At 31.7% G+C, this 19,314-nt stretch overlaps 2 protein-coding genes across 3 annotated transcripts; both read right to left on the bottom strand.

Annotated features, from left to right (window-relative positions):
• Window positions 1-367: 367 nt before the first annotated feature.
• On the bottom strand, window positions 368-3,786 carry LOC145052805 (uncharacterized). The gene is made up of 3 exons (XM_079000691.1): window positions 2,774-3,786; window positions 1,702-2,634; window positions 368-975 (listed from the first exon to the last, which is right to left on the bottom strand). The coding sequence occupies exons 1-3, from the start codon at window positions 3,692-3,694 to the stop codon at window positions 478-480; spliced, it is 2,352 nt and encodes a 783-aa protein (XP_078856817.1). The 5' UTR covers window positions 3,695-3,786; the 3' UTR covers window positions 368-477.
• A 7,145-nt stretch (window positions 3,787-10,931) lies between these two features.
• LOC145052804 (phosphatidylinositol 4-kinase beta 1-like) lies at window positions 10,932-17,676 on the bottom strand. Of its 2 annotated transcripts, none has more exons than XM_079000689.1 (17): window positions 16,248-17,676; window positions 15,864-16,055; window positions 15,714-15,762; window positions 15,318-15,450; window positions 14,827-15,250; window positions 14,302-14,382; window positions 14,127-14,219; window positions 13,738-13,807; window positions 13,410-13,507; window positions 13,214-13,318; window positions 13,063-13,116; window positions 12,658-12,801; window positions 12,495-12,548; window positions 12,333-12,407; window positions 11,812-11,895; window positions 11,526-11,727; window positions 10,932-11,262 (listed from the first exon to the last, which is right to left on the bottom strand). In XM_079000689.1, the coding sequence occupies exons 1-16, from the start codon at window positions 17,286-17,288 to the stop codon at window positions 11,626-11,628; spliced, it is 2,799 nt and encodes a 932-aa protein (XP_078856815.1). In that variant the 5' UTR covers window positions 17,289-17,676; the 3' UTR covers window positions 10,932-11,262; window positions 11,526-11,625. The 2 variants fall into 2 exon arrangements, with proteins under 2 accessions (XP_078856815.1, XP_078856816.1); XM_079000690.1 differs by having other exon boundaries at window positions 14,827-15,247.
• Window positions 17,677-19,314: the final 1,638 nt, after the last annotated feature.

The following is a 19,314-nucleotide window of genomic DNA, read 5'->3' as shown; positions in this document are numbered from 1 at the left end:
GTGTGTGTGTGTGTGTGTGTGTGAAGTCTTGGATTTTATCTTGAAAAGTGGTTTTAGGGTGACACATTCTCCATATTTTTTGTGTCATGTCATTTTTTACCACATCCCACAAAACTAGTGGGCGTCATACCATACCTTACAACACCCACCACAGTACATATTTTTATGCATGAAATACTACATATGAAGGAGAGTTTTTTACGGTAAAGTTGTACCACAAAATATTCATACCACACTTTTAATTTGGGGGTCAGTACGGTGTTTGCCGCATACCGTACTATACCGCGGTATGTTGTACAAGACATGACCTTAAGAGAGATTTTACTTCAATGAATAGAGGAAGATGAGACCGTCATCATCAATAATATGGGATAATAATATATACATATATAAATACTCAAACCAGATTTATCATCACCTGATAGTGGCAAGTGGCAACAATACACATGGCATGGACCAAATTAAAAATAAATATTTTCAGAAGCAAATGGGACATTTGATCAGACCATTCTTGTTACATTCCGTACATCTCGTTCTGCCCCATTCAACAGATTTCAGAATATTGCTACCATTACACTTACGGCACACCACAGACCGAGCTCCAGCACACCTTTTGCATGGCCCTTCCGATATGTTTAGTATATCACGAACAAGTGGCTGGAATTTTCCTTGCTCGTGCAACAGAAAAATATCATCAGCTCCGCCGATGTACCTACCCTTTATAAACAGCCGAGGTAATGCCGTTAATTTTCCCAATTTCTGCAATTCATCTCTGAAATCCGAGTACATCGCTACATCCCTTTCTTGGTATAAAACCTTTAAACTCTTGAGTAGAGAGTGAACCCTGGAGCAATCTTTTGACGTCTTTCTGATGCCTTTGACGCTTGTTGTGTACAAAATTACCAAATCGCTTCCCCCGGGAGGACAGATTTCTTCAAAATCCAATAGGCGATTTGCTTTTGCTTCAAAGACCTCCTGCTCAAAAAGTGGGTAAAAGATGATGATGTTTTGTAATAAACTTAAGATTTATTTTTGGGATTTATTCCAGAACCAAAGAATTGTTATTTTGTATGAATTGAGCTCGTAGTACAAAAACCATGCATAATTTTCCAATTAGAAACTTTATGTGTAATTGTTTTTTTGTTTTTTTTTTTGTTTTTTTTTCATATTTACTATACCATAATGAACTAAATTCAGAATTTTCTACCATAAACCAGTCAAATGTGTACGGTAGGAGAATATGAATATATTCTTTCTATTTCTTATCTTACGTAGGTATATCAATCTGTATTCATGTTCTAATTATTTCTTCAAAATATAAATAGTAAAAAACAGGTTATTATACATCCTTAAAAAAAAAGTAAATTACACGAATGGTCCCTATAGTTTGGGGTAAGTTGCACGTTTAGTCTCTAATTTATTTTTTTACTCGGAAAGTCTTATAGTTTGTTCTTGTTGCGCGTTCCAACCTCACTTCCACTCATCTTACCTATCTGCCTCACATTATTTAAATAAATTAAAAAAGCAATGGCAAAATAGTTGTTTTAGGTAAAATAGAGACCAAATACGCAACAAAAACAAACAATATGGATCTTGAGTTAAAAAAATAAATTAGAGACCAAACGTATAAATTACCCCAAACCACAGGCACCATTCGTGTAATTTACTCAAAAAATAAATAAATAAAAATAAACAACTTACTTGATATTCAAGTGCAGTTTTAAGCGTGCTCACAACCAAATTTGTTGTTGGGCGTCGTGACTTATTACTTTCCAAACATTGGTATGCAAGTTCTAGGAATGTATCAAAACAATTTTGGCCAATCTGTTGCCTTAGATTATCATCCACAACACTATCTAGTTTCTGCTCTAGATAGTTCTTCTTAATTAATATTGGTAGGGATCGACGCGCATCCTCATAACTATTATCAATACAAGGCCTTGAGCACAAAGCTTCGAATAGTACCACACCCAACGAGTAGACATCAGATTCCTTTGTCAATAACACAGTATCTTTATATATTGGATCAAAATAGCCAAGAGGGACTTCCTCATCGAAGAAAAGGAGCCTGTGATCTTCGTTGTCTTTCCCGTATCTGGATAGGCCAAAATCTGTAATATATGCATTCCAATTTCGGTCCAACAAGATGTTGGCACTTCTAATATGACCATGCACGACACTTTGATGGGTACCCTTATGATCATGAAGGTACTCCAAGCCACATGCAGCCCCAAGACATGCCTTGAGACGTTGAAGCCAAGTGAATTTGGGGTCAAGTAGAAGAACATCAAGACGCTGATGAAGTGCATAGTCGTACACAATGATCTTTTCCTTACTCTCGTCACAAAATCCTCTAAGAGAGACAATATTTTGATGTTTATAACTTGTCAACAACATGATCTCTCTCCAAAACAAAAGATCTGTATCGGCCATGGTACAATCCAAGCGCTTTACAGCACACATGACTTGTCCCTTAGAGTGTTTGAATTCTCCTCTGTATAACTTCCCTGCAGATCCACCTTCCGCAATAAAGTGGTCATCACCAAAGTTGTTTGTGGCATGCTTTATGATATCAAGTCCAATTCTGAGATGTCCAAACTCTTTCACTAAGGACGAATTTGTGTCTGCGACTGACTATACAATTTGGAAAAGAAAGTTAATATTTCCTCGCAATGATAGTTAGAGCATCTTTAGGGGGTCTTCCTCCAAGAGTTTAGGGTAATAAGGATTGCTAAAACAAATATAATTAACCGAAAAATAAAAGTCAACTTACTTGATATTCAAGGCTTGTTTCAAGTTCTCTCACGATCTGCTCTATAGATGGACGTAAATCGTACTCTCCGTGCAAACATTGATAGGCAATTTCTGAAAAGATCTTGTAAGAACTGGGATGTATTTCATCCTTTATGTTACGACAAACAAGTTCCTTTAACTTCTTTCGTCTATGATGGTATCTTACTATATGAGTCAAAAATGGAGTAGATGTATCATTAATGTTAATAATACATACCCTCCCGCACAAAACCTCAAACAAAACAACACCAAACGAGTAAATATCGGATTCCTTTGTTAGTATTCCCCTCTCCATGTATTGAGGATCAGTATACCCTACAGTCCCTACAACATTATTATTATTGGTGATAATAAAAGAGTTTTGCTGGTTGGCTGGAGCGATTTTGGCTAAACCAAAATCTGCGATCTTGGCATTCCAATTTTCATCTATTAAAATGTTGGAACTCTTGATATCGCGATGCAGTAGTCTTTGATGACCCCCAGCAGGATTATGAATATATGCCACTCCACGAGCTGCCCCGATGCATATTTTAAGGCGTTTGACCCACGTTAACTCGTGGCTGGTAAGATGTTTGTCGAGACTTTTCTTAGATGCATATTCGTAGACTAGGATCTTCTCATCTTTCTCTTCACAATAGCCTAAGAGGGAGATAATATTTTCATGCTTATAAGCTGAAAGCATAATGATCTCCTTCAAAAACTCAGGATCTCCTTGGCCAAACTTGCGATTTAAACATTTTACAGCCACTGTCTTTGTCGTCTCGTCCGAAATGAGTTCTCCCTTGAACACCGGTCCAAATCCTCCTCCGCCGATATGATTATCTATTGCAAATTCGTTAGTTGCTTTTTTTATAGCATCTAGTTTCATTCTTAGGTGTTCAAACCCTTTTAGAATCGGCATCTTTTTGATGATCGATCAAAAATAGGAAACAAGAGTAAAAGTTTCAAAGAATAAAAGTAGATGTGTTTGAGAAGATATTGCGTTTATTGCTCCATGAGAATATATAAAACATAAGGTCTTAGTCAACTCTCTCCTTACCTTATCGATGTTCAGTCTTATTAAAATAATGAATTGCCAGCTTGCATGCACTTCTTAGAAATATCTAAAACTTAAGATCTTAGTCGACCTCTCTCTCCTTACATAACTGATGATTTATTTAATGATGATGAATTGCGTGGTTGCAAAATGAGTATAACAGAACTAGCACGTGCCTTACCAACCATTATTAATTATTCCCATGTGCTTTAAGATTATCAAATTGTGATGCATTTATAAAAGGGTAAATTCGGCATTTACAAAAGGGTAAATTCGGCAAATGATCAAAAAGTAGAGTGAGTTTGAAGAAAATGATCATAAAAATGAACATTTTAGAAAATGATCATAGGTTCCGCAGAGGGGTTGCTCTGCGGAACCATAAACTTCTCTGCGGAATGTGAACACCTCTGCGAATATTGGTTTTTTTTTTCGTTTATTAATATTTTTTTAATCACATAAGGTATTATGTGATTATTATTTAAAAATTTTTGTTTTCGTTTTTCCTTTTCTTATTTAATTACTCGTTTATAAAAGTTGTGTCTTTAATAAAAATTATACATATATTCTATGTTTTTTATAAAATGATACACATCGGTATTCTGAATAATAAACATATTTTAAGTAGGTTACAAAATATACTTTAGAAAACATAAACATACAACCTTCATAATAAACATACTTTGAAATAAACTTCATTAAAGTCTCTACGGATCTTCTATAGTTCTGCGGAATCTTTGTTTTTTTATTTTTTAATGTTTTTTTCATTTTTTTTCCATTCATTTTCGTTTATTAATATAATTTTTTTAAAATACACTAATACCCTATGTGATTATTATGTAAAAAATTCAACAAAAAAAGGTTATAAATAATGAAATGTTTTATGTAATACGTTTGCGTTTGAGGACCCGAAACACCTCTGCGGATCTTGAGTTTTTTAATTTTTAATTTTTTCGTTTTTTCTATTTTTTGTTTTCGTTTATTAATATTAGTTTTTTTAATACACTAATACCTTATGTTTTACGTAAAAAATTTGACAAAAAAAAGGTTAAAAATAATGAACTTATGTTTAATATCAATCCACATAACTGTTTGGGAATCCACAAAATTGTTATCAGTGCATCAATGTACATATCTACAGATCAGTGGTCACCTTTGCGGATCTATGTACACCTCTACGGATCAGTTATAGAAGTTATAGACGTATTTTAGTGGGTTTTTGTGAGTTTGTGAGATTAAGAGGTGTAAATAGATCCGTAGAGGTGTACACAGATCCGCAGAGGTGTACACTGATCCGCAGAGGTATACATTGATACACTGATAAAATTTTTGTGGATTCCCAAACAGTTCCGTGGACTGATATTAAATATAAGTTCATTATTTTTAACCTTTTTTTGTCAAATTTTTTACTTAAAACATAAGGTATTAGTGTATTAAAAAAAATAATATTAATAAATGAAAACAAAAAATAGAAAAAACGAATAAACAAAAAAACAAAAAATTAAAAATTAAAAAATTCAAGATCCGCAGAAAAAATAATATTAATAAATGAAAACAAAAAATAGAAAAAACGAATAAACAAAAAAACAAAAAATTAAAAATTAAAAAATTCAAGATCCGCAGAGGTGTTTCGGTTCCTCAGATGCAAACGTATTACATAAAACATTTCATTATATATAACCTTTTTTGTAGAATTTTTTATATAATAATCACATAGGGTATTAGTGTATTTAAAAAAATATATTAATAAACGAAAATGAACGCAAAAAAAACGAAAATAAATTAAAAAAAAAAAAAAACAACAACAACAACAAAGATTATGCAGAGCTGTAGAGGATCTACAGAGCCTACAATGAAGTTTATTTCAAAGTATGTTTATTATGAAGGTTGTATGTTTATGTTTTCTAAATTATATTCCGTAACCTACTTAAAATATGTTTATTATTTAGAATACCAGTGTGTAATTTTATAAAAAAAACATAGAATATTTGTATAATTTTTATTAAACACACAACTTTTATAAACGGGGAATTAAATAAGAAAAATAAAAAAATGAAAACACTTTTTTTACATAATAATCACATAATATCTTATGTGATTAAAAAAATATTAATAAACAAAAAAAATGAAAAAATAAGATCCGCAGAGGTGTTTATGGTTCCGCAGAACCCCCTCTGCGGAACCTGTGGTCATTTTCTGAAATCTTCATTTTTATGGTCATTTTTTTCAAAGTCATCCTACTTTTTGGTCATTTGCAAAGTTTTCTTTTTATAAAATGTCTCATCTCCGGCTTCGTATTCACTAAAATGCCATTAAAATTGTCATAGTTCAAGGGGTTGGTAAGTTGGTTCAATGACCAACACCGGCGGAAGAGTCATGGTTTAGATCAACGGTATAATTATCACTTTGGTTTTTTTAACGGCGATAGAAATTTTATTAAAAAATAGAAACAAGCTGGAAAATTATAAAAACAAAAGGAAAAAAACAATAAAACCGCAAACGATACATCAACATAAGGCTTAATGATCTAGACAATATTTTTTGTTCCCCCGGATCTCTGGCATTTTGGGCTTTAAGAAACTAGACATGAGTTGTTGCATCTATTAATGGCTAGGAAGATTGTAACCATGGCATTTTGGGCTTTAATAAACTAGACAGGAGTTGTTGCATCTATTAATGGCTACGAAGATTGTAGACAGCTTCGATATTACCAACAATTAAAGTATGTACACCAAGGGTGATATTGTCAAAAAATTTAGATAGCAGGTTTGTAGACACCAATAATAACAACAAAGTTATTCTTAAAGCAATGACCAAGAGTACCACATTCCTAAGGGGCAACAACTCCACATGACAGGAACGGACGTAGGAATTTATAGCAGCAGTATTACAAAAAAAAAATGAGTGCATTAAAAATAACAAACTAGTGGTTATCGAACATAAATTTTAAATTTTACATCTACATTTACATTTTTTTTAAAACGATTCATTACATCTTCGATCTTAACCTTTATAAAAGCTTCTTTTTTAGCATTACAAATCAAGACACCGTTCAAAAAATCATTACTTATTTTGTTATGCGAGTCTGTATTCAAAAGCTTCGTCATGGAAAAACATTTTTCCACTATTGCGATCAGGATGGGTAAAACCAAAACTTACTTTAACAACCTATAAATCATAGGATAAGAACGATGTTTTCATGTTTCCACCATCAAATGAAAAAGGTCGGAAATGAATCACGAGGACTTCTTTATGTAAATAGTGATAATATATCTCAAGTTCATCATCAAGTTACATCCTCTCTAAATCATTAAAATCACTCTTATACAACGACTCACTCAATTTCAACAACTTTGTTTTGTCAAAGTTAGCAAATGAATCACAAGGACTCAAAGCCCCCATGTATTCTAGTAATTGGTGGTTATTTCATTAAATCGGTCCCCGAATTCTATAATTTGCATATCCACAACCTTTTAAAAATTTCAACTTCAAATCAATACTTCTAATTGGAGTAGTTGTAGGTTGTAGACTTTGTGATTGTGGTCTTTGTGGATATGGAGCATTAGAAACCAAAGGGAATGATTGATTAGAATTGGAGCATTGTCTTTTGGACGATCCTTCAACACTTGATTCATTGGATCTTGGTCTCTTAAAGGACTCAATTTTACCCTAACATGTCAATATTTAAACAAGTAATCAATATAATAACAACTCAAGAATTACTTAGATAATTATTCAGTTTTACTTATTTAAAACATTATTTAATGTAATTATCTTAATCAAATCATGAGATAAGCATAAATCCAAATTTTGTGGATCTGACTGTCCAACACGTCGTGGGAAACAATTACCATGTCGTGGTAAACAATTACCACGTCGTGGTGGCGGAAAAGAATGACGATTATGTTTTCTTCTCCTTGTTCAAGTTTAACCATTGTATCAATTCAATAGAAAACTAAACCTATGCTCTGATACCACTTATGGGTATTATGTAATACATATAAATCCTATGTGTACATGCAACCCTAAAAATTGATCTATGTTTTCTCTAATTGAACATGCAACTTAAACAACAAAATATAAACCCTAGAACACTAGTATATAATCCAAAATACATAATTAGGGTTATAAGAATCATTCCTTGATTGTTATATAGTAATAATAATGTAAATCCTTGTGTTGTTGAAGCCTTGAGAGCAAGCGTCACAAATGTTACGTCTCTAATGGTTCACACCCAACACTAGCAAAGGAAGATGATTGAGAAGGAGGAGATAGGAGGAATTTTTGGCCTAACCCTTTAAGGAATAGCATGGCCGAAATTCTTAGGGTTGAGGTTGTATATATAGTGTAGTAAAAAAACCCTAATTAAGGCATAATCCAAGATTATCTTAAACCGGGTAATTATCCACTTTCTTGTTTATCCACAAGGGATCATTCTAGAAGCCCTTAGGCTTCAAGAAACCGTCCAACCCATATTAAGGGTTCTAGATTGCTCTTGCTCAACTATTAAATAATTGCACTTCAGTCCCTGCACTTTTAATTAATTCCTCTAATCCTAAAATTAATTCTAATTAATTTCTGATTAATATTAATTAAATATTACTATTTCTAATTAATATATTATTTTCATAATATATTAACAAATTATTTATTTCAATAATAAATCAAAACTCTCTCTCCAAATATTATCATGTCTAGTTACTAGTCTTGAGGGCAATCCAAAAGGATTGTGCTACTATCAATTTAAGTGTATACCAATTATAGTTACGGACTTAAAAACCTAATCCAACACCATTTGGATTGTGAGATTGACTGAGATGGACATGGGAAATGGATTTAGGAGCATGTGCATTGCATTCCTCCGAATGTTGTGAACTTAATATGTTGATATGTTTTTCCCAAATCTATTATATTACTTTGTAAGGGTATTGAGATGTTTTGTTGATTTAAACTATTTCGGGAGTTTAACTTTGAGTATGGATGATAGCCATCATCCTTTACTCTCGAAGAGTTGACATCAGGTATTCTCACGATGCATTCTCACAGCTTACACTATATTTTGACATGTTGCTCTAGTTAGAGATAAAGGAGGCTTGGATACTTAGAAGATTATATTGTTTGTAATATCATACTTTTACTTATGTTTTGAAATTGATTGTAATATGCTCGCTATATTTTAAACTAAAATTGATTTGGGACCAAAACGTTTATCCGTACATGTTTTAAAACTTAAACTTTGATTTTGGAATGAAAATTTGATTTTAAAACAATTTTAAAATCACTTTATGCGAGAGATGTTTCAGAAATTCACTTCAATATGCTAATAATCTTCGCTACTACATAAAATGTACTTGTTGACGCACTTCCTAATCCTAAGACAAAAGTATATATATATATATATATATATATATATATATATATATATATATATATATATATATATATATATATATATATATATATATATATATATATATTGAAGCTTCAATTGTCTTGATCACTTGAGATGTGTGAATACCGATAAGACTTGATCCATGGATAATAATATGTTTCAAATAAAAAAGTTACTTGGTTAGCTCACAATATTATTTCGGGTTAGATTTTTTATCATCAAAGCAAAAATCGTGATGTTAAGTGAATTAAAGACTTACACCAACACAAAATCTTTATGTACGAAACTAATAATGTATATTGCACTTAACTAGTAACAAACTTTCCCATTTTTACCAAATTATGCAACACGCTAATTTTTTTACCAGTAATAGCAACCAACTTGCATTTGTTTTTACCGATTTAGGCAACATGTAACATGAAACATATAATATGATATTGCATGTTTTGGTAAAATGGTAAAATGTTTTGTTGTTTGGTGCAATTTGCCCGTATTAATATCTAAACCTCACTTACCGCTAAGGACTCAAGGAGACAATTTGTTCAAGCCAACATTCTACAAAACTAAACCTTTATATATCTATAAGAGTGGACGGGGTCAACGATCGGTTGGGAATGGGTTGAGGCGGTACCGACGGTACCATAAAGTTGTGAATCCTTGATTCGCGGTTCTAGCGGGCTAGAGCCTTTAATCGCTTGCAGCGGGTTAGAGAAGCAGTATCTTTCTCTTCTCTTCTTACGTTGAATTGAAGGGTGGATCCTCTTGGAGGAAAACCCTAACTTGCTTGGAGGAGGAGAAAGTTGTTGCTATTGATTTTGGGAACTCAAAACATAGTAATCACGTAGTAATCATAAGTGTTTTTGTAATGCCCTAAACTTTTTTAGGGTTATTCAGTTAGAATAAAATAAAACTAATAATTTATCAAACTTCTGTTGGGCCCAAGATATAAGATTAGAATTAGATCATTACATTGCAAACTTTTTTTTGTTTTAGTCTAAATATATTTTTAATTAATTGTCCTTATTTCATTATTTTATAGCATTTGAGTTTCAATTTGACTAAATCTTTGACAAATGATTATGTATGCTTAATTGATTGTGCTTGTACCAAAATAATTTTGTATGTTTTTAAATTAGTTTTGTAGGTTTTTAATATTTTGTAAATTAATTTTGTATGATTTTTATTAGTTTATATTTATTTTAAAATTAAAAATTAAGTGGGTTTAAAATGATATGGATTCCATGTGTTGTAAGTTGGAATATATATATATATATATATATATATATATATATATATATATATATATATATATATATATATATATATATATATAATTAAAAATAGAAAAATAATAGAAAAAAAAAAAAAAAAAAAAAAAAAAAAAAAAAAAAAAACCTTATATGTGAAGATGATGTGGTGGTAAGTTAAGTGGGTTTGGAGGGAATGACTCCTTCCATCCTAAGGAAAGTTGCACCACATAGCAACCAAGTTTGCTAGTTGCGTTTCTTAGCCGAATTAATCAAATATGTAACCTCAAATCTGTAAATAGGATTACTAAAACAAACTCGATCAATCACATAAATGAACAATTATAATTTATATATACGTGTACATAATGCTAATCCAATGATAGCTAGATCAAAAAATAAATAAATAAATAAAAAGATAACCCATGAACACAACTTGTAACATGTGTATCACGAAGATAACAACTTTCAAAACTTTGATATTACCAATACCTTAGTAACCACTTGCAATTGTATACATAGAGTGTCCAACATAAACAACATCAAAAAAACACTTATCATACTACTACTATACACTACAACAAATACAATAATTAGCGGTTGTGTAGCAAAAAAAAAATGGTGATAAAGCAATCGAACTATTGCTTCTAATATAATCACATGAAATTTCCCTGTACACTAAAAAGGGTAAAAATGGTAAATGTCATCCATGGGCCAAAAAACTTGTCATCCTTTCCTTTCCCTTTCATCTATTAAAATCTTTGCATTATGTTCCTTTGTTTCCCATTAGGTGTTGTCTGGATAAAGTAAATAATATTTAATAAAATATTTGAGAAAATGGAGGCACACCAGGCGAAATGTAAGGAAAAATAAAAATGTGGGAAATTTGTAAAAAGATACAACTTAATGGGGAAAGCCTCATTTCCCTGACTTTGTCTATTAGGGCTAAATGCAAGAAATATTAACTTACTTTCATTTATTTGTGTATTATATAGCAGTTTTCTATGAAGGCGTTCTTTCTACATTAAGTAAGAAAAAGAAACACTGATATAAAGCTTACTGGATTAAGTCATGCCCCCCATCATTAAGGCAGAAAGAAAAGACAGCTTGCTTGGTCCAGGGGCTAAATAGTCATTTCATGGAACCGAATGAAAGTGATATTAGAGTATCCCATTCAAAACCCTTTGATAGTAATCGTATTGACGTGTTCTCCATGCATCTAAGCTGCTGCTAATTAGAGAAAGCACCAAGGACACACATTGCTGGAACAAAATAACCAAAATAATATGTTACTTTTTTTTAAAAAAAAAATTTAAAACTAAAAGTAAATAAATATATAAATTTACTTCTTCTGTTAAACTTAAATGAAAACGTTTCCTTAAGTTTTGTACAGTTCTCGGACCACCTTTGAAGCATGGGAAACCTGAGTCCTGGAGAAGAAAGTGAAAAAGAATGTAAGGGCATTTACGTCTTTTTGCAATTGTTGTCCTGGTCCAATGCACGCCAAACACAGTATTAAATAGTATAGCATCCTACTTTTACTTATTTCTATTTCAACATTGTACTTTCCTTTTCTTTTTCTTTTTCTTTTTCTTATTCTTATTAAGGCTTGAAAATGTACCCATTATATTTATAGCATTCTACCTAAAATTTATTTTTAGGACATTATATAATGAAAATTTTACCCTGATTTTAGTAGTGAAAATTGCTTTGTATTTTAAATTACATTGCTATAAATGGATGGATTTCTCAAATAAATGGAAATATTTAAAAGAATAATAGTAGGATGCTATTATAATAAACAAATGAATGAAAATACATTGCTATTTATTGTATTTAACCCTAAAAATGATGAAGCTTCCATTACCTGCAACATCTCAACAAGTAGGATTATCTGTTCTGCATGTTTTCGGCATGTCAGAAACCCTTGGATGCATAAAACCTGATTTCAGATTGGATAAACACCAAAAACATGAAAATATTTTCTGAATTTAATTTATAAAAAAAGAAAAAAAGACAAATACTATACTTTGAAATAGTCGAAGAACTCGCTCGAAACTCCCTCAGCATCCGAATCCATAACCTAACACAAAATGACAAAAAACCAATGTCACTCAAAATCACTACATAATCTTATAGGCTGTGTATTATGAGAAGGGTATTGACGTCTTTTTGCAATAGTAGTTACTTACCTCAAGAAGTTCACGTGTTAACTTGAAAGGTGCGCTTTCAAAATTTACACCCCCGGGTGAATTGGAGAGCATGAAGCCAAAGTCAATGTGTATAAGATGACCTTCTTCATCAAGCAAAAGGTTGCCATTGTGCCTATCTTTCACCTACACGTGTTGAAAATGCAAAACAATTTTTTTTTCAAGAAAAGAATTAGAATTTAAAAGGTAAAATCACAAAAATCATTTCCTACTCATTTATCAATTATGTAAACCACAACATTCCTAGATTGCAAAAGTGGAAAATAAAGCAGTGACAAAAACTGGTGTTAACTTTGATAACTATTTTATTTTGTATATTAAATTTGTAAATAGCTATGGTGATTATTGAGTTGAAAAACAATGATTACTAGTAGTTTTTAGTTATACCTGTAAGAGGTAGCAAACCAGGGAGTATCCAGCCATACTTTCCACAAAGTTCCTCTGCAACAAGAATTTAAATTCCATGATTATGTTTGGTGTGTGAATGAAATGAACCTCTTATATAAAAAAAAAACATTAAAAAAATAATATCATTTACCTGTGAAAGCTTATAACTTGGAGAATTTTCTTGATATTTGGCAATAAAAAAATCACGTAAGCTTGTGATATCGGGATATCTGCTTTTGATAGAATGAAGTGAGGCCTACAAGGAGCCAAAGAGCAAATTATTTAATAAAAACAATAACTTAAAACTTAAATAATAAATAATAAATAAGTTTAGTAACATTAATTACAGTATCTGGAATCGTTTCAATTAGAGCTGTGTAAGAAGAAGTCACTAGAACTTCATATGGTCTTAGCCAGAGAGGTAGTCCAGCTTCCTGGAATATATCTGACATAAACACTATATCTTATTAAAAATTATTAAAAAAATATTTAATAATTTTCCACATATACTAATTTTGTATGGAAAATTAGTCTCGTTCCACACTGTATACACCATATTACATTAGAAGCTTACAGATTTAAAGTTGGTTTTTTGTAAAACAGATTATGCACAAAAATTGCTTGTAGATTTTTTTATAATTTGTTATAAAAAAATTATAAGATTAACATACATACCATAGAAGTGAGAAATAAGTTGCACAGCTAGATGTTCCTGTCTACAATCATCCCCACTTTTCACAATAACCTAAAAAATAACAAAACTGAAATAGATTAAGAAGAAAAGTTTAAATCTTTTATGGATTCCATTCATGGATTCACAAAGGATTTGTTTAGGAATGGAATGAGTCATCACATAGACTGAATATTAATTCATATGATTATTTTATACTATATGTGAATACAGTATATTGTTTTGAAACTTTATTTCTATATGTTGTTATAATTATCTTAACCAACTTTTATTTATTTATAAAACAAATCTATGAACTCAATCTTAAACCCAAAAAAAGTCATAATTAAAAAATTAATATTGTAATTTATTTAAAATTTTAAAAGTTACCTACCGAGACCAAATCCCAACCAGGCAACTTTCCATATACTGAAGCCTGGCGAATTCTATCTTTCTTTGCCTCCCAAAGTTCACCAGATAATACATCCTGTTTTCAAATAAAAATCTCTAAAACATTTATATATATAAATTTCATGCCAAATTTAAAAAAAAAAAATGTAATCTCTCACCTTTGACTCTGCTTCTGATGACTCTTGACTAGACCTCTTTACACAAAGTCCAGGAGGTACTCCTCCTCTTAATGCAGCAGCCTCCAAAAAAAATAGTTTAAAAAATTAGTCAACACTCCGTTTTGTTTCCTTTCTTATTTTTATAGAGAAAGGAATAAATTTTATGAAATGGAATCACAAAGAAAAAGAATTAATGGAATGGAATCGGTCATCACTCATCACATTCCATTATAGTGTTTGGTTGATTTGAAAGAATGAAATATTCAAGCATGTTGTTTACTATGCTTAACTAGACACCCAAATGAAATTAAATTCACAAATCAAGAAAAAAAAATGTTATTATGTAACAAATAAATGTGTTTAATATCCATTTGACATATATTATATATATTTAACAACTACTCAAATGAAATTACTTATCACTTTAAAAAAATTTGCGTATTAAAATATATAAAACTAAATTGAATAACTACCATGAAATCTCAAAATTAAACTAATAATGCAAATATTTTTAGAAAAAACTACCTTAACTTCCTCAAAAGCTACCATACTAGGGACCCGGCGGTGCTCCCGCCTACGTGGCGGTTCCTGAACCGCTATGTCATCCATGTGGACCCCAGGGTCCGCTTTCAACTCAACCCTCACCCATTCCACATCATCACCATCTTCATCTCTAGTTTGACCACATTCATGGTCAAACTTTGACTTGGATATTTGATTCTCCACTAAAAGACTCACATGAACAAACTTTGCATTTGAATCCCACAAGCTACTCATGGCTTCATCAATAGCTTGTGAAGTGGTTCTTGAAATCTTATTAAAACTAGAAAGATACATATCTTGTCTATTTGGTAACGGGTTAGCCCACGGAGGGCGTTTTGGTAAATTTGCATCTCCGTTAGCTAACGGGGTTCCACCCTTGGAAAGTTTGTGGTCCTTTGTGCTGCTACTGAATACAAAAAAGAATCATCAATAACAATGAAAGGGTTGATGAGTGTGTGTGTGTGTGTGTTTACCTTGAGGTTTCACTTTTTAATACTTCAACACATATTAGATAAGGTGCCTTATCCCTAGAGTTAAGAAGAATGGCTTCATCTTCTGGTATGTGAACCACACGATACATTCCCTTCCCCATGGGAAAGCACAAGCCTATCATACAACCAAATATTGTAAAAAATAATTATTATTATTTTAATCGTACTAATCAATGGGGAACAAATTGCAAATGACTATAGTTTACAAAAGATCTTAAATTTTTTGCATTCATTTCTTTATACAATTCATTGAAGTTATTTCATAGTTTATATAAGTGTGTGCGTGTATATAGATACATATCCATATCCATATACATACATATGTTCACATAAATGATTGTTGTTTGTAAATGGGGAGAGAGAGAGAGAGAGAGAAACCTCCACTACTTTGAGCTGCAACAACATGATCATTGATATCAGAGAGTGACTAAAACAGACATAAAGCAAAGATTTAGTATATAGGAAGCAATGTTTTGAAAACATATAACAAAATTGAGAAGAAAATTAAAAGGAAAGATGAAGCACAACCTCACAAAGAGCACTTTTGCGTTCTTCAACTGGAAAAACATCTACCAAACAATATGATGTGTCACACAAGGATTGAACAAACTCAAGTGACTCATGATATGTTCCTTTACGAAATTGTGAAGTATTTGTATTTGGCAATGGAGGTTTAGGATTGGATCTATCGTGCTTTTGCTTTGGTGAACCAGGTTGCTTCTGCCAAAAGAAACATTACATATATCAAATGCATATTCAAGTGTATTAGTCAAAAAACCAATTGCTTCTAAGTAGCTATGTCAAGTAATTACTAAAAAAAATAGAAAATAAATTTGCAAGAAGATAATGGCAGAACTTTGTAGATAGTATTAAAAGATTCAAAGGAGCAGAAACCTCAAATTATTGATATACCTCCTTGTATTCCTCATCATCATTAGCAGCAATATCTTTCTGTTTGTCTTCAAATTTCTCTTTAATAAACTTATTAAAATACCCTTCTTTATCATCATCACCTTCTACAGACTCCAAATCGCCTTTGCTAAATATTCTTTTTAAAAAACTATCTGAGCTTGATGTCACCTCATTCTCATCTTTACTATCTTTTAAAAACCTACTGAAAAACCCATCTTTCTCCTTGTCTTCATCATCCCTTTCCATGGATGTCCCTACATCCTCTTCTTTAGAGTCTCTTAAAAGTCTTGTAAAAAAACCATCTTTTTCTGATTCCTCATTATCTTTATATACAGATTTCCTAAAACGCAATGCATCCCGGACTTTTTGACTAGGAATAAATTTCTTGAACATATTATTTTCATCTTGGGATGCTTTACTACTACTACCTTCATCCTGCAAATTGTTCCCTGAAGAAGGTGAGAATGAAAAAGACTTACGAAACTGGTGAGATGATGTTAATGACAGTAACCGTTGCTTTGAGGAATGCCATCTGTTTAGTACTTTATTCTTTCCCAGATTGATAGCTGAATCATTTTGAAGTCTAACCAATGGTGCCCATTCACCCATCAAAGTGGCAGCAATCTGACATTTCTCTTGGATTCTACCAATTCCTTCATTATCATCAGAATCTTCAAGCTCAGCAATAAGGAACCAATGCACTTTCAGTGCTATCTTAAGTGATTTTGAGCATATATCGATGACAAATTTATCAAGTGAAGGGCTAGGCTTGTGAACAAGCATGTAACAAATCTGAAACAAGTAGCTTTCAAGGCCAGATAATGGAAGAGTGTACATACGATTGCAGAGATAATCCCTAACCCCTGAGTGATCATGTTTGTAGAGATAACTAACAGCAATCCACTCAGAGAAGAAAGCGGAATCCAAAAATCGAATCAACCATCCGTTCTCCCCGACATTATCAATTGATTGATTGTTCCGCGTGATCTCTCTCGGTGACTCGTCATCTCCCCGAGTTAATCCCAAAATCCTCACCACCATTATCGAATTAAACTACCATACTCCTAAACCTACATTGAAAAATGACATCCGATCCTAAACCCTCAAAAACATTGATTAATTTCACAAGAAAAAACAGAATGAATTCAAAATTTTTGCAATGGCAGTTGTCTGCCAATCGTACTACCGATGCTGCAGAATTTTGCTCCTATGTTTCGATATCAGAGATTTTGAGATGGAATGGAAGAAAAAATATAAGGAAAACGGAGAGAGATCTGATGAACAGTCTTACGAGAAGAGTTTGTTGTATGCAAATGAGTTATTATTCGTCTGCAATGTTGTAATGCAAGTCACCTTTCTTCTCCATCGTTGTTTCCGTTGTTCGGGCATTGAAAACGGCAAGAACACCATTTCCCCTGTTCGGAATACAATTGTGTTTTTCAAATATGTAGCAACATATTTCCGCTAAACTTTTATCAAATAATTTCATATAAATTAGTAATGACATAAATGGTCCTTAGGGTTTATAAAAATATGTGATTTTCGTCTCATGCCTCTTTTTTTGTGGTTTGGTCCCAATGACTGACCGGTCTATGTGAAATTACTAAAGTATCCATACTTAACTTATATTAGCAATTTTATATTGATTTTGATTAAAACACTTATTAAATATGGAACCTACCGCCACCCCTACCCTCACGGCATCGTATTCGGCTTCTTTCCTTACAAGACCCTCATCATCTTCATTAATTGTCTCATAATCACAACCTTGTGGATTCATGTTCTTAATTATGCACTAATGGTATAAATGGAATTAACATAAAAAGTAAACACATACAAAATACTCATAGACATCAAGAATTTGTGAAGTAACTTCATTCTCTTAGGATTTTGAAACTATCAATGAATTCTGGTTGTATTCTGACAACATTTAATGAACCAGCTTTTAGAGTCCTTTGAAGAATAGTCAATCTAATAGTGGAAAACCGATTGAACGATCGATTCCCCCTTACCTTCTAAACCACCATGTGAATATTGTCGGGGATTGAAAAGAAAATTCTAGAATTTCATAACACCAAAAGGTGGATCTATTTAGATAAAGAGTGTCAACTAACAAAAACCATATGTTTTTAGAGTTAATACCCTTTAAACATGGGAGATCACAATCAAGATACATTACACATATTATGTATCTATATATTTCAATCCAAATAGTTAGTAAATAATCAACCAATAAAGTTTCTCTACTTTCTTTCTTCCTTCTTTGCTTGTATCAAACATAAGGGAGTTGGATGGAGAGGAGTTGCTAGGTGGATAGGTATGGATTAGGGTTTTGGCTGTTGTGTTGTTTATTCCATTATAACCATAATACCCCGTTGTAGCAGAGAAAAGAAAATAAGAGGATAGAAAGTAGGGAGAGAAAAGAATAGAAAGGAAAGGAAAAGAAATTTATCTTTTGTGTTCTCGAGTTGGAGAGAAGTGGAAGGAAACTTAAACATTTTTTTTCTTTCTCTTCAAATCCTTTCAAATCGAAAGGAAAGTTAGGAGGAAAAGCGATCATTCTATTTCCTTCCACTTCTTTCCTTTAATGAAACTGGGGAACATCAATTTTTTTATTTTTCTTCTCACTTACACCCATTTCTTTTCTTTTCTCTCGTTAAGTTGAACTCAGAAACAAAGTGTTAATACATGAATTATTGGATGAGGCTTCTAAAGCTCATTCTTAAGTATGCCCAATAATGTAAGGCCAATGATACTTATCCTTTAAATAAAGAAATAAATAACTCTTATTTAAGCATCTAATGACCATTGTATTTAATTTTTTTATATAACATATAATAATAACTAAAATATTTATGTTTTTGTATTTTTTTAGTTAATAAATAGAATTTATGTTATAGACATTTATTATTTATTTCTTATATTTTTTTAATTTTAGTATGTGACTCCATAGTTTGACATGTAATCAATAGTACATTAATTTGTTTATATATTAGTCATTATTTCCATTAGTCTCTTATTCATATAAGAGAAAAGCAAACAATTGTACAAATAGTGTTGATCTCCT

This window comes from Lactuca serriola, chromosome 5, assembly GCF_051521515.1.
Source record: "Lactuca serriola cultivar US96UC23 chromosome 5, Lser_US96UC23_V15, whole genome shotgun sequence".
NCBI lineage: Eukaryota > Viridiplantae > Streptophyta > Magnoliopsida > Asterales > Asteraceae > Lactuca > Lactuca serriola.
This window is presented reverse-complemented; position numbering and strand designations above follow the sequence as displayed.

What these genes read in the sequence shown, in the direction of transcription:
- LOC145052804 (XM_079000689.1), bottom strand. Translation starts at nt 17,288, where the DNA reads ATGGTGGTGAGGATTTTGGGATTAACTCGGGGAGATGACGAGTCACCG. An exon ending in TTAAAAAGTGAAACCTCAAG is followed by an intron (nt 15,251 to 15,317) that starts GTAAACACACAC and finishes TTTTGTATTCAG; the next exon opens with TAGCAGCACAAAGGACCACA. An exon ending in CATCAGAAGCAGAGTCAAAG is followed by an intron (nt 14,220 to 14,301) that starts GTGAGAGATTAC and finishes ATTTGAAAACAG; the next exon opens with GATGTATTATCTGGTGAACT.
- LOC145052805 (XM_079000691.1), bottom strand. Translation starts at nt 3,694, where the DNA reads ATGCCGATTCTAAAAGGGTTTGAACACCTAAGAATGAAACTAGATGCT. An exon ending in AAACAAGCCTTGAATATCAA is followed by an intron (nt 2,635 to 2,773) that starts GTAAGTTGACTT and finishes CAAATTGTATAG; the next exon opens with TCAGTCGCAGACACAAATTC. An exon ending in AAACTGCACTTGAATATCAA is followed by an intron (nt 976 to 1,701) that starts GTAAGTTGTTTA and finishes CTTTTTGAGCAG; the next exon opens with GAGGTCTTTGAAGCAAAAGC.